This window comes from Scardinius erythrophthalmus, assembly GCF_964197995.2.
Source record: "Scardinius erythrophthalmus genome assembly, chromosome: 8".
In the NCBI taxonomy this organism is placed as follows: Eukaryota; Metazoa; Chordata; class Actinopteri; order Cypriniformes; family Leuciscidae; genus Scardinius; species Scardinius erythrophthalmus.
The window spans coordinates 19,133,217-19,148,070 of NC_138228.1; the positions used below are offsets into that span (position 1 = coordinate 19,133,217).

The 14,854-nt window shown below is 37.7% G+C and overlaps 1 protein-coding gene across 1 annotated transcript; it reads right to left on the bottom strand.

Moving 5' to 3' along the window:
* Positions 1-1,164: 1,164 nt before the first annotated feature.
* On the bottom strand, positions 1,165-14,812 carry anln2 (anillin, actin binding protein 2). The gene is made up of 23 exons (XM_081372156.1): positions 14,680-14,812; positions 14,149-14,214; positions 13,779-13,952; positions 12,999-13,085; positions 12,712-12,884; positions 12,508-12,600; positions 12,322-12,402; positions 11,915-12,044; positions 11,360-11,838; positions 10,954-11,048; positions 9,649-9,778; positions 9,387-9,522; positions 9,125-9,289; positions 8,899-9,025; positions 8,746-8,794; positions 8,547-8,612; positions 8,431-8,463; positions 7,450-7,471; positions 7,259-7,368; positions 6,314-6,400; positions 3,643-3,750; positions 3,094-3,230; positions 1,165-2,493 (listed from the first exon to the last, which is right to left on the bottom strand). The coding sequence occupies exons 2-23, from the start codon at positions 14,204-14,206 to the stop codon at positions 2,331-2,333; spliced, it is 2,703 nt and encodes a 900-aa protein (XP_081228282.1). The 5' UTR covers positions 14,207-14,214; positions 14,680-14,812; the 3' UTR covers positions 1,165-2,330.
* Positions 14,813-14,854: the final 42 nt, after the last annotated feature.

The window sequence follows — 14,854 nt, forward strand, 5'->3', positions numbered from 1 at the left end:
AAGTCTATGTCATCATGGAAAAATTAGTGAATTGGTTTTTGCTCTGACAGCAGTGCATCTGGTGAATTTGCTGGCAAGACTCCATAATGGAATATGGAATTATGTTCCATAATTAATATGAAACAATGCAGGAGCAGCACAAAATTAACTCTGCAGTTACTTACTACCATGAACTACTGTAGAAAGGTGGCAAACAGATGATTTGTGTTATTGACTTTTAGCTAATCAGTTACTGAATGGTATGTACATACCGGAGAACAACTAATGACTGATTGTTTAAAACTTTAAAATAATTACTAATTAGCTACTTTACACAAAAGTAACCTCTTAAATGTAATGTTGATAGCTAGACTTTGCAGTCATTCAGTATCAATAATTGCCAACCATGTCACCATGATGTGGTTTTCTTTAAAAATAATCATACAGTTTAGGACAAAACTTGGAACTCAAGCAACCCAATAAGGATGAAGCCAACGGACTGAAATAACTCATAAGTCAACTTAGAACAATCACCTGGCAGTACATTACAAGCTAACTTGCCTCACAGAATTATATGGAAGTGTGTGTCCTACATCTGGTTTCTTCAGGATTTCTCTTCTGATTATTACCAGTAAGCGCCTATCTGGATCAGTATTTAAACCTGATCCTGCTAAACCATCAGTAATGACTCGAGTTTTGCCATTCAATTAAAAAAAAAAAAAAAAAGTAAAAAAAAAAAAGTACTATCTGATCTGGCATTCAGATTCAGAAATACATGACAAAACTGGAGTAATTAAAGAAGAGTTTGCAATATTTTCTTAATAAAATGCTAGTATTTTCTAGATTATGTAAAATAATACAGAAAATTCTAGTTCCTTTGGAAACACTTAAAGCATAGGAAGAGATTATTGAGAAAAATGTAACATTTACTTAAATACAGGGATAAACTAGATTAGAGAAAGAGAGAAATCTCAACTACAACAGGAGTTTTTAGTTAGGACATGATTTAGGACAAATACAAAGTGCTCATATTTATATTAAGTAAATATTAAGCAAAGGCTTGTAATGATGTTCTGCCAGGCAATGTAGAGAAGATCTGTAAAAAAAAAAATCCTACACATTATATATCAAACCAAAAAATAAGATCTGCCACCAAGTTTAAGCTTAAAAGAAAAACAAACACTTAAGGCTTTAACAGCCATTTTTATTTTTACAGTACCTTTACCAGTATATTTCATATAGTATTATATAGTTTAACACAGCAACTGCATATGAGACCCTTGGCAAAAACACATATATGGGACATACATGGCACAGAAACATTTCCTAACAGTCTCACAGTCCCTAGAGTGGCAACTCTCCATTCAAGACATTCAGAAGCTTCAAATAAACCTCAAAAAGGTCACAAGGTCATACCTTGCTCTCCCCCCTGCAAGCATGGTAAATTATAATATGGCATTTTCAGACAGATAGCTCTGTAGTGTTATTCTTACACTTGCACATTCCAGATTTGAACCCAAGAACCCCATATGACCATCAGATTAGAGTATAAACTCAGCTGCTTAAGTTTATGTACACCTCATTTAATATAATGCATGGCCAGGTACTCCCAAAATCATTTTGAAGTATACATCTGGCAATGTTTTTCAAAATCAAGTCATATGGAGGTATACTATGAAACTGTCCACCCAGAAAAATCATAAGCTATACGATTCACGACCTACTTCATATATTGTACATTCAAATAAAAACTATTCTCCCTTCTAGATGAAGACTGCAGTATGACAGTCATATAAATTGTTCCCAGAGTAAATGAAAAAGCAAAATCATAAAAAGCTTTAGTCGAAGGCAGACAAGAAGTGCTTTCCAACTTATGCTGTAAACATAACTATATTGTTTAGTGTAATTAAGGACACCCTCAAACATAAGCATAACCCGGAACAGATTATTGCATTAAAATGTAAAATTTTCATTCAATAATGGCCAATAAGGCAGGAGATAAATAAACATTCAAATAGGCACTTAAGAGACTTACCTCATTCCTATAAACTGGACTGCTACTACATGGCTTACCTGTGGTAATGGTAAATCTATCTATCCTTACAGAATCTATAAGAAGTAATGATAGATCAGAAATCTTCAAAAATATGCCACTATTCTGTACGCATATAATAAAGCAGTAGAACACGCATATGTAGATTATCATACACTATTACGTAAAACAGTCCTGTTTGGCAGCCCCCGAGTTTATTCTCAGAAGCTCTTCATGTATTTTTTTTAGTGCCACATACGATCTTCTCAGATATCTCCTTTCTTAGTGTTACATGGTGAGGTTTCACATTTGTGTTGCGTTACAGAATGCTCTCACGAGAGGTCCCAGTGTTAGAGGATGTGCTGGCCCGGTTATCGTTGGAAACAGGCTTCCTGTTCCAGGTAAGAAAGTCCAGTAAGGTTTGATTTAGTTTCTCCATCCAGTCAGACCTCTCCTCTCGTGTGTCTGCTGAAAACCAGCACCTGCACAACAAAAGATCATTTACATACAATTTAAATTCAAAACTCTAGTGTAAACTGATAAAGAAATATTACAGGACTGAATGCAGAAATGTGAAGCTCATTCGAACAACCCCCTTTTCTAGATGAGGAACTTCTGGTTTTGTGTGATTATCTTTTTTGAAGCTCTACAAACATGACCACTACAATCATCAATGTCATTATATGGAATAGAGGAGCGTGACATTTCTCCTTTGTGGAAGAGGTTTAATTTCTGGCTGAACTATTGCTTCAAAAGTGGTACTTCGCTGGCAAAATGGGCTTTCAATAAAACTGGGCTGCCTATGCATTGGAAAGGCGATTTTTTATTTTAATTTTAATTGGTGCTACCTGACTAGAGAAAACAAAGAAAAAAGGATGTTATCTTCCCTTTTGTCAAATGACTTCTATAAAAACTTCCACACCCATAATGCACTGGGCATGTTGTCATTCAAGGCCACTCCCACCAGTCTGCTATGAATACATTCTCTGTCCAGCTATCATAGAGAAAGAGTAAACGTTGTTCATTTATATATACTATCGAGATTGTAATAATACAAAGCAGGTTGAAAGGGGATGCATTACTTCTTCAAGGTCTGGCTGTCTTCTTGCTGAAGGGTGTTAGTCTCTACTAACTCAAAGGTGTGCGGCCGTGCACAGCACTCTCGCTCCACAGGCCTGACACTGCAGAAGCCAAAGAGAGAGAGACTGCCATCTGCTGGCTGGGAGAAGAGACGATAAAAAGACATTAATGAGTAGAAAGGGTGCGCATTACATACAAACATAGCTGCCCAAACGGTGAACGTGATTTCTCCAAGTACCACATGTTCCTGGATCAACATCTTTGTTGATCCTGGAACAACTTTCCAATCAACCAATCAGATTTGAGGGACAAGTTTACAGTTTATGCCAAGTTTAGGCTAAGCACCAGGGTGAGGTGCTTCAACATCAGTGTTATTCACCAATCATTTCCCTCTGATTGTAGAGAAAAGTTATGGGTAGGGTTAGGTTTAGGGGTTGGGATAGGGTAAGGACTAAATTTTGGGACAGGAATGTTATTCCAGGGTCAACAAAATATGTTGATCCAGGAACATGTCTTACTTGGCAAAATCACGGTGACCCAAACAAACCCACCTTGTCGCCCATCTCATTAGGGTGGTTCCAGTAAAGCAGGTGTCCTCCTTCCAGAATGAAGTAGAACCTCTGCCAGGCTCCAAAGCCACTCACATCCTCAAACATGGTCTACAAGTGGAAAAAGAAAATAATAACAGCATAAATTTCACAGCACATTTCCTACACACACAGATCATAAATATAACAAAATAACAAATATAACGGTCCAACACAGATGAAATTAATAATTCAATCACAAAATGAAGCACTGATGTATATAGGGGAGGAACACTGCTTTCTTAGTCTCTTCCTCAGACGTCAAGCCCGCACTCTGTTCACTGAACTTTACAGTACTTCATCTGGAAAAGGTCTGGCTATGCAGACTACTGCTTTCTGAGACCATCTGCAGCTATTCTATGCAACACATGGAATATTATTGTCTCCAAAGGCATCTTTCATTTAAAAACTTGCATTCATCTGACTATGAAGATAAACTGCTCACTTCTTAAACTGCTCACATTTCACATATCTGCTTTAGTTAATATGTATTGCCAACTGTATTATCTAGGGCTGCACGATTAATCGTATTTTAATCACGATAACGATATCTGCCTCTCTCGATTAATTAAAAAAAAAAAGTTGCGATATCTGCCCGCTCGTTTTTTATCCCGAAAACGCTTTTTTTATTAGACATTTGCATTATCTTGCATTGTTAACAAGTCCCCACTAGCACTGATGTTTGTGGTTGCCAGATCTAAACAGCTTAAATCTCCCTAATCACCCAAACAGAGCTTTTCTCTTACATTTTATGCCCAGTGTTTTACTTAATCGGTGCAATCTGGCTCTACACTGCGGAAAAAGCACTGATCTCCACAGCGATATTCTGTTTGCATGAAATTGTTATACAGCCAGTCTGTTTCTTCACAAGCCACTTGTGCTGTTTGTGGGACTAAATCGGTTTCTAAATGAGTTTCACTGTTCTATTTTTTGAAGTTTAAGTTTTTACCAGTTTTCATGATGTGAATCAGTTGAAAACGACAACCACTGACCGTTTTCAGTGTGTATCAACAAGTAGACAATTTTTCTTTGCAGTACGAATTTGCTGAGCGATCTGGATCTGTACTTTGTCTCATTTGCAACCGAAATGTGTCGCTTAGAAGATCTAATGTGAAGACGTATCACAAAGCGCTCATCTAACGTTTGTATTGACTTGCTGTCTGAGAAACTTGTCATAGTTGGTTAAATGAAGTCTGATGGTTTGAAATTAACACCCACCAACCCACCAAATGCGGCTAAAAATGAACTTTGGCGGGTAACGCTGTCAAATCACTGGCCAATTTGGCATGTTATTATGTTTACTCACTTTGCTGGGGAAATTTATGTAAGGCAAATCTGCGCGGATTTTGTGCAAATACACGTGAGTTATCATGATCTATTAAATACAGCGTATTGCGCAGAATCTGTGCATTTCTGGCTTACTTGAACACACACGTCACTACACAACAAATAATTTTTGGTAAAAAAGAATGAATGAATGAGGAAGGGTGGAGATATCTGGATGACAGGATTTTGTTTGAATAAGAAATGAATGTATGAAATATCGCCTTGCATAAATAAGCTGTGAATTTTTTTTTTTGGGCTAGTAGAATAATAATAATAATAATAATAATAATAATAATAATTCATTACATTTTTATAGCGCTTTTCTCTGCACTCAAAGCGCTTTACATGGAAGGGGGGAATCTCCTCAAGTAGAAGTTCTGAATGGCCGGTAACTTAAATTTTGTAACCAAAATGGCTGGTGGGTGAAGTTAATTTCAAATGTTTTTGTTTATATATACTCTACTGGTCAAAAGTTTTAGATCGGTAAGATATTTTATGTTTTTAAAAGAAGTCTCTTCTGCTCACCAAGGCTGCATTTATTTAAAAAAAAAAAAAAAAAAAAAAAAAAAAAAAAAAAAGTATTATTGTGAAATATTATGACAATTTAAAATGACTTTTTTATTTTAATATATTTTAAAATGTAATTTATTCCTCAGATGAAAGCTGAATTTAACATCATTACTCCAGTCTTCAGTGTCACATGATCCTTCAGTCATTCTAATATGCTGATTTTATGCTCAAAAAACATTCATTATTATTTTCAATGTTGAAAACAGTTGTGTACAATTTTTTTCCCAAAATTCTTTGATGAATAGAAAGTTCAAAAGAACAGCATTTATTTAAAATAGAATATTTTCTAACATTATAAATGTCTTTACTGTAACTTTTGATAAATTTAACTCATCCTTGATGAATAAAAGTATTGATTTATTTTATTTCTTTCCCCCAAAAATAAAATAAATTCTTACTGACTCCAAACTTTTGAATGGTAGTGTTTAATGTTACAAAAGCTTTCCATTTCAGATAACTGCTGTTCTTTTGAACTTTCTATTCATCATAGCATCATGAAATAAAAATAAAAAATAAAAATCTGTTTTCAACATTGATAATAATCAATCAAATCATCATATTAGAATGATTTCTGAAGGACCATGTGACACTGAAGACTGGAGTAATGATGCTGAAAATTCAGCTTTGATCACAGGAATAAATTACACTTAACTATATATTCACATCGAAAACAGCTGTTTTAAATTGTAATAATATTTCACAATCAGTCAGGTTCTGGGACACATTTACACCAACCCACCAAAAAGCTCTGATGCTGGACATTGGAGTGGCCCTCACTGTGCAGCCGCAGATAGATGTGGCCCTCTAGAGGAGAGAGGAAGGGAACCTACACAAAATAACAAATAGGTTAGTCACGACACAGGAAAAAGAAAACAACAGATGGGCTTTTTGTACTGGCTAACCACATTAAAGTGCAGCTTTAAGACAATTTTTGTCTTTTAACTATAACATTAATTTGAATTACTTTAAAAACACAATTATGCTAATTCTAACGAAAAACAGTTCGCTTACAACTGGGACATCACTATGGCTTACAAACAAGTTTTGCTCAACCCATTTAGCCAGTGATACTTTTTACAACAGGGCACAAGGTCCCTGTTTCCAGGACTGGAAAATAACATTTCTCATCTCACTAATAAAACACAGAACATTCAAAGAGGGAATATATTCTGGCATACTAGTTTAATTTATCCCAAAGCAAACAAAATTATTGTTGACCATTGCACAGGCCAGGACATTCACTAATAGCAAACAGATGAATAAAATGTCCAGCATTTTACTCTGTCACACACAAAAACAGAAAATGTGCAATGCCCACTAAACCAGAAGCAGAGACTAAGGTGGAAAGAGTGACACCTTATCCAGAAACTCATCTCCAAGGAGTCGCCTGATTTTGCCTTCAAATTTCATCTAAGTGGAGAGAAACAGGAGAGATGGACAGAGACCCAGTTAAATCACCACAACTCCCACCACAGTGCAAACTCAAGACAAAACCTCAATACACCGTTCAACTATTGATGTCCTAGGTAATGCCCGAAGTGAAGATCCACAATTAACAGTGTAAAAGTGTATACAATATTTATTATTGTAAGTGATACAAGTGCCTAAAAAAAGTGACAACAACACACAAACACTTCCTCTCCTTTTTCTCTCTAATGTGACCCCAGTTTAGCAGTATCAATACCTTGTTCAGAGGAAACTTGCTCTGTCCCAATGAATTCAAGGTGATCTTGTGAGAACCCACTAATGTAAAGTTACTAGAACGTTGGGTACTCAGACCAGGCAGAGTAGCAGCTATAATGGACAGAAGAGAAATATCAATATCTGATACCACCAATCAACCATTGATTATGAGGAACTTAGTTAAATACTTACACGTCACACTCTGGTTAGATTTCTAGGAAAACAAAAATAGACATTTGGATGAGCTGAGGTTGTCATGTAATGACAGTAAATTCAACAATTTTTCATTGATTAATTTTCTCCCAGTTTAAACACACATTGCAACTCATTCATGATACATAAGCAGAACTGTGCTGATACATAATTACTAAACTGTGTGTGAAAGGATTCCAGGGGTTAAAGTGAAAAAAATTCCTGAGCCTGAACTTTTTTGGGGGGGGGGGGGGGGGGGGGGGGGGGGTGGAATACTTATTTTCAAGTATTACAGCTGTATCTTAATGGCATCTTTTTATGAATGAAAGCCAGTATCACTAATATTATAGCTACTGATATCTCATGAAAATGATTTCCCCAAAAATTTTAAACGTTAGGCTTCAAAAAAATAAAAACTTTTAATTTAAGTGAACTTAAGACAATCGTCATTAAACCCATAATACATCATATTTATCTGTACCATACAGAAATTGAATAAGGTTATAAAACAGTCCGCACTGCATAAATTATAAATTAAATATAAATTAATCCTTATCAAAGCTACAAGCGTTCTTTAGTCAAGAGCAGTGAGTAATTTTCTCTGCTCCCTCTGTTCTTTAGGTCAACTTTACTGACAGACAGAATTAATGGCTCCTGTCACTTTAAGATCTGCCGCTGTTGACTTGCGCTCCATGCTTTCACCGACGACGCTAACGTATGGATCTCAATCACACTGTGTTGCCAGGACCCGCCCTGCTCTGCTTCTGATAGGCTTGTAACGTTAGTTAGAGCAGCGATCCTCTCATATGATTGGTAGGTGAAATCAATTGACTCGAAAATATTGAACCGCATGCAAGTTCCCAATTTTTTTTCCCCTCACGGCCGCACGCCGGAGATCCGGCATGGTGCCGGAATACTTTAAGCCCTGGGATTCTTATGGATTAGTTCATATTTCATGAAATGTAGAGAGAAGATGCATACCGTGATGCTGTGGAGAATCTTCTTGGGCGTCACCTAGAAACACAAACATTTCTGTTGCAGCTGTGCATTGACAAAGGTAATAAAAGCTCTCTCAATATGTGCGAAAGTGTACATACCCTTGACTTTGTTGAGCTGCGAAACTGCTGAGCATTAACACTGCTGGTATTACTCGGAGTACTGGACTATAAAACAGATAAATACACAATAAAATCTTATTACAAACTAGTTTGTGGAAAAAAAAATGTTTGCGAGTGGGGCTATTTCCCTTTGAATGAATGAAACCTAATGTTTTTGGTCGATATGAGCTGTACCTACCAAACTGTAAACCTCAACATCAATCTCAAAACTGGAGCGAATGTCTTGTCTGTGGAAGCAAACATTAAAACCAGGGTAAATTACTACTGTTATATATATAAAAGAATCTATTTAAAGAAGCAGAAGAGCATTTTATGTAGTGTATGGACTAACAGTGTGATGGACGTCGGGAAGGAGATGGTGTCTCCATTTTGGGCATCAGCAGCTGTAGCCAAAGGTGTCGCGACAATGTTACATGGGCCATAACGGATCAAAACGAAGAAGTAGTGCGTTGGACGGCCTTTATAGAGACAACAGTCATAACAAATTGTATGTAAACACAGACCTTGTGCAATCAAGATTTAACTGCTTCCAATAATAAATATGCATTAACACTCACCTGTGCGAGCAGAGCACACAAACTCTACCTTGAGGGGCAGCTGGATGCTGCTGATGCTGACAGTGCCCCTGCAGGGCTGAAGAGTTGCATTCTGGGACTCTGGTTCTCCAGACTCACCCTCTCTCAACCTGCTGACCTCTGCCAGTAAAGCTGCTCGCTTCTCACCTGCATTACGGGGACAGATTAGTGCCATATCAGAGCATGAAGCCTAAGTGATCTGCAGAAGGTTTAAGCTTTTTCACTAGGGTTCTACTATACTTACTGGAGACAAGCAAAAGTTTCTCAGCCTCAGCCTCCTGCTGGGAACCCTTCCCGTGTTCCTCGTCACTGCAGCAGCTCAGAGCTTGCAGAGTCTGTGTGATGATTGTCTGCAACTTGGCTGCCTCCTCATTTAAAGCCTTAAATGGACCAAATGAAATATCCTGCATCAACTTCTGCATGCATGAAGTCTCTTAAAATACCCCAGAATAAGTCTCTCTAAAGGTAGACCAATTAATTCAATATGTATAGACCCCTTTTCAAACCTTAATTCTCTCCTTGATGTTGATGGTTTTTTTTGAGCAGGTCTTCTCTTGAACCTGCTTCTGAACTCCAGGGGTCAAGCTCTGAGTAGAGGGAGGGTGGATCTTCCTCTGTAAGCGGTAGGCATCAATGCTGTCAATTATAGGTAAAACAAGTCAATCCTGATGACCTTTGCATGAAATTTAAAAGAGTAAAGTGGCTGATCAAAATCTAGAGTGCTAAGTGGCTCATGACTGATATAAGTGTTACTATTGTTCAAAAGTTTGGGGTCAGTAATATATTTTCACTGCACCTTTTTACCAAAAAAAAAAAAAAAAAAAAATGCAGCCTTGGTGAGCATAAGAGACCTTTTCCAAAAACATCTTACAAACCTAAACTTATTAAAGGGTTAGTTCACCCAAAAATGAAAATTCTGTCAGTAATTACTCACCCTCATGTTGTTCCAACCGCGTAAGACCTTCGTTCATCTTCGGAACACAAATTAAGATATTTTTTATTAAATCTGAGAGCTGTCTCACTTCTCCATAGGCTGCTAGGTGACCGAAACTTGCTGGCCCAGAAAAGTTATTAAAGAGATCGTTAATATAGTCCAAGTGACTACAGTGGCTTGATCTTAAGTATATCAAGCGATGAGAATACTTTTTGTGCGCAAACATAACGACTTTATTCCACTATTCATTTCCTTCTCTCTGGGCCTCTAGTTGGTTCACGTAGTGTTTTTGCGTAGCGCGTCTGTGTTACACGTCACCACGTAGGCTCACTATTGGCCGAAGCTGGTCATGTGTGTGATGCGTGTTGACGTGCAACACAGACACGCAGCGCAAAAACACTACGATGAGGCCCAGAGAGAAGGAAATGAATAGTGGAATAAAGTCGTTATTTTTGTTTGTTTTTGCGCACAAAAAGTATTCTCGTTGCTTGATATACTTAAGATCAAGCCACTGTAGTCACTTGGACTATATTAACGATCTCTTTAATAACTTTTCTGGGCCAGCAAGTTTCGGTCACCTAGCAGCCTATGGAGAAGTGATCCAGCTCTCAGATTTAATAAAAAATATCTTAATTTGTGTTCCGAAGATGAACGAAGGTCTTACGCGTTTGGAACAACATGAGGGTGAGTAATTACTGACAGAATTTTCATTTTTGGGTGAACTAACCCTTTAACGGTAGTGTATATTATTATAATAGAAAAACTGACTGATTTATCAGTCTATCTCTAGTAGGCATCATGCATTACAATTTCTAAATACCAAGATGGATAAACACAGAGAATGACAATAAGGTTCTTCTTTACAAGTGAGGCACACCTGTATAAAGGTTGAACATTTTCAGCAGGACTATCTGTTATTTCTTCAGGGGAGGGAGGTTGGACTGATGGCTCAGACACAGTGATTCCAATCTTCTGTAGAAAAAAAAAAGGTCTTGTTAACCATCTAAAACATTTATATCTATATAATCAATTACATTCTCACGCTCTAACTGAAAGTTGTATGTATCTGTATATTTGAATTTCTCATCTATACAAGGAAAAAAAAGATGCAAAACATTCCCTGGGATTTAATTTCATATGAAAAGTGGCATAATTATGCTACAAGGCATATTGTTGTAAGTTTTCATAGGCTACAAAATATACAGCCATATTAATGCAATTTCTCCCATTCACTGGCTGCCACTACAAAATCATTTAAAATAACTGAAACCAGGCCAGCATACCAGTGGTGTGACAACAGCCTCCACAGATTTGCTGAGAGGAGAGAGGATACAGCTGGGCGGAAGGGTTAGAAAGTCGTCTTCAGCACCCATGGGGGCGATCTCCTGTTTCCCTTCCATTTCTCCTTCACCATGGTCAACAGACCGGACCTCCTTCTCATCATCCATTGCAGAACTGGCATCAGGAGTTTCTACACTGTCTTCACACATCTCACTGTGGTCAAGAGGCTCCTCGTTTAAGGTGACTGTGACTGGTTCTGCTTTGTCTTCCATTTCAACTGTGACTGGTTCTGCTTTGTCTTCCATTTCAACTGTGTCTGGTTCTGTTTCGTCTTCCTTTTCAGTCTGTAAAGAATTGCTCTCATCTTTCTCCACCTCCTCTTCCTTATTTACATCTTCACATTTATCTTCCTTTTCTGCATGCTGTAGGACGTCCTCAAACATCTTGTCAATAAGGGCGGAGTTGCTCAAAGCCGCAGATTCTGTTAAAGAAGTATATGTGCTAATTATGACAAATAATTTACATTAGATCCAACATATTTCAGGAAGAACATTTACCTGTTGAGGTGTAAAGTTCTTCATTGGGGAAACGGATGTCCACAGAACATGGAAGTGTGGTGTTCAGACTTCCATCAAATACCTTACTGTCACCTTCACAGGAGCTGAATTCAGTTCCCTTTAGCTCTTCCTGCAGAACAAATAAAAGGCAGTGAATAAAAGCTGAAACAAGGTTAAGCCCTACCTTCACAAACAAAACAGTGCGCAAGTGTGAAACAGTGCAAAACACTGTTCTTCCCAAGTGAGTCTGTGCAAACAAATCACTTTGACCCAGCGGCCATAAGCAAATACAGGAGGATGAATATCAAAATCAAGGGTGACGAAAACCACAAAAAAAGAGAAAACAACCCAAATAGGAGCCGAAAAACCAAATACACTTCAACGAATTGTCTCAAATACATGCTCACACTCCCGGGCTGTAATGGAGGCCACTGGAGTTTTCGAGTTTTCCTGTAAACCCAGGGAGAGGATGTAGATGGAGATGCCCTCTGGGAAAATGGAGATCATATACTTTTGATCTAAACTTCTAAATGCCCTAGAACCAGACAAGATTCCACAAGGAGCACAAAAACATCATAACCTGACTGGCTCACCTCAGCGAGGGAAGAGTCAGACAAACTCCTCTTCAACCACATGTTGTCTGCTACTGGCTGGACCTTCAACAGGCGCAACTCATCCTCGCGTGCCTGCACAAGAGACAGTTGGTCTTAGTAACAATACAAATCCTGCTCTTAGAGATTTGTTTCTGAAGGATTGAATAGTCAGAAAAAAAGGTCAGGCGGGTGGGACAGATCTACCTGGCGGATACGGGAGGCCTCTTTACTGCTGGGTGTCACTGCAGCGTTCAGCTGCTGTTGGATGCCATGCACAAAGCTTGAGAGATTGCGTGTGCAGGGGGTGGAGCGACCAGGGCTGTTCACAGGCGTAGGGGCTTTGAAGCGCTGCAGGCGAGAGCTAAACTCTCCTTCACCTTTCATAAAAATACATTCAGAAAACTGGCCACAATTAAAGAGCATATTTGACATAATACATGATGCAGTAAATAAAGAAGCATAGTGAAACCTGTGTGTAAGAAAATACTCACCAATGTGACAGACCGCCGAGGTCATGCCACCGATGAAACCCTCAGACCCGGGGTCAGACAGGCAGCGCTGGACTAACCCAGTCCCACCTGACCAAACAGAAAAAGAAAAATTCATTAACCTCTGAAATATAATTACAAAACCTGATTAAAAGCATATCAACAGCACAATTCTAAACGTATTGAGGCAATAAAATGAGCATGCATTATTAAAAGATTATATATAAAAAAAAAGCATTTAGAGCTATACAGTTCTAAAGTGTTGGATTTTATTTAATAGGCTTGCTATTATAGAAATAAATACCTAACATATTTACATGCTCAATGACAACAAAAATAATTTTTCATTCTTTTTATGTGCCTAAAAATCAACAAATCAACAAGACCATTTGGATTAAACATCTTTAAATAACCAGAGAAGCTGGTTATAATGAGCATCACAGAAATACAAAATTCTGCAGAGAAAATTTAGTGTACATTCCCAAATTTATAAAAGAGGAGAGTGTCTGAACAGAAAAAAATAGTAACAATATAGACACAAATAACAGAAATGTAAAAAGCAAAACTTATTTTACTCTCAGGAAACATGGTGCACCAGTTTTACTTACAGAAATCTACATAAGCCGTATAAAACAAAATAAATTTATCTCAAGCAAAATGATTTTGGAATGTAATGGAAAATCAACTTGCAAGTTAAAAGTTAAAACTGCTAAAAATGGTTTAAAAGTTCATATATTTGAGTTGGCAGAGTGATTTTGCAAAAGGATCAATCTGAATTCTTGCCATCTCGTCTCTGGCTGAGTTGCTGGACCCTGGAGCGGATGGAGGATATGGCTGGAGTGTCTGGTTTCACCTCTAGCTCTGCCAATCTCAAGCGTGTCCTGGCAGGGGATTTTGTGGGGTCCAGGTTCTCATCTCCCCCTGCCAACCGCCTTTTCTTCAACACATTTTCAAGTTCTGGAAAACATAATGTAGCCTAATGGTTAAACTGACAGTGTCACATATAATCTGTGTATATATCCAAAACTCAAGCTGCTGTATCTTTTCAACAATTCAACAATTAACAAATTAATACACTCATAAATGCTGTGTCTAGGTAGGCACAAGCACACTGGTTTGTGTGAATAAAGCGTGAAGGAGGTGAGAGTCTTACCACTACAAGTTGAAGGGTTTTCCTCCAGTGGATCTCTCTGTCTCTTTTGATTTTCCATCTTTTCACCTGACAATTTAAAAACAACTTCAAGCTCAACGAAATTATGTTTAATTTAGACTTTACAACATATTCAAGTAAATAGACTTTCCACTCTTAAATCAGCTGTATCTGAGATTACATGAATGATACATAGGCTAACAGTTATATGAAATTCGATATATTTAGAAGTGTTACTAACTTTGTTTACATAGTAACTTACAGTAGAACGATTTATAGTTTCACTTCTCATATCAACAACAAAAAACTACGACCGTTGACGTTGAGATTACGGATTAATATAATATGGGTTTTTCATAAATCGAGTTTACGAGGCCAATGCGCTGCTAGCAAGCAATCATTGTTGAACATTGTTGAAAATACGAAATCCAAAATGGTCGGAGTCGTAAAGAGTGAAAAGCTATGGTATGCGTTTAAATATATTTAGTCATTTTTGTCAGTTGTATCGTTAAAATATATTTGTCTTACTCTTACCTGAGTAAAAGAACCGTGTCAGAGTTGGTGGAGTTTTCAAACGACTGTCTGTCAGCTGAGCTCAAGTTTGAATTTCCGCGGGCGGTACGCGCATGCGCAGAGCATCGGCTCAGGGCAATCCGCAGAGCCCTCCAGTGGCCTGATGATTAATGGCGTTATGAAATGCCAAATGCGT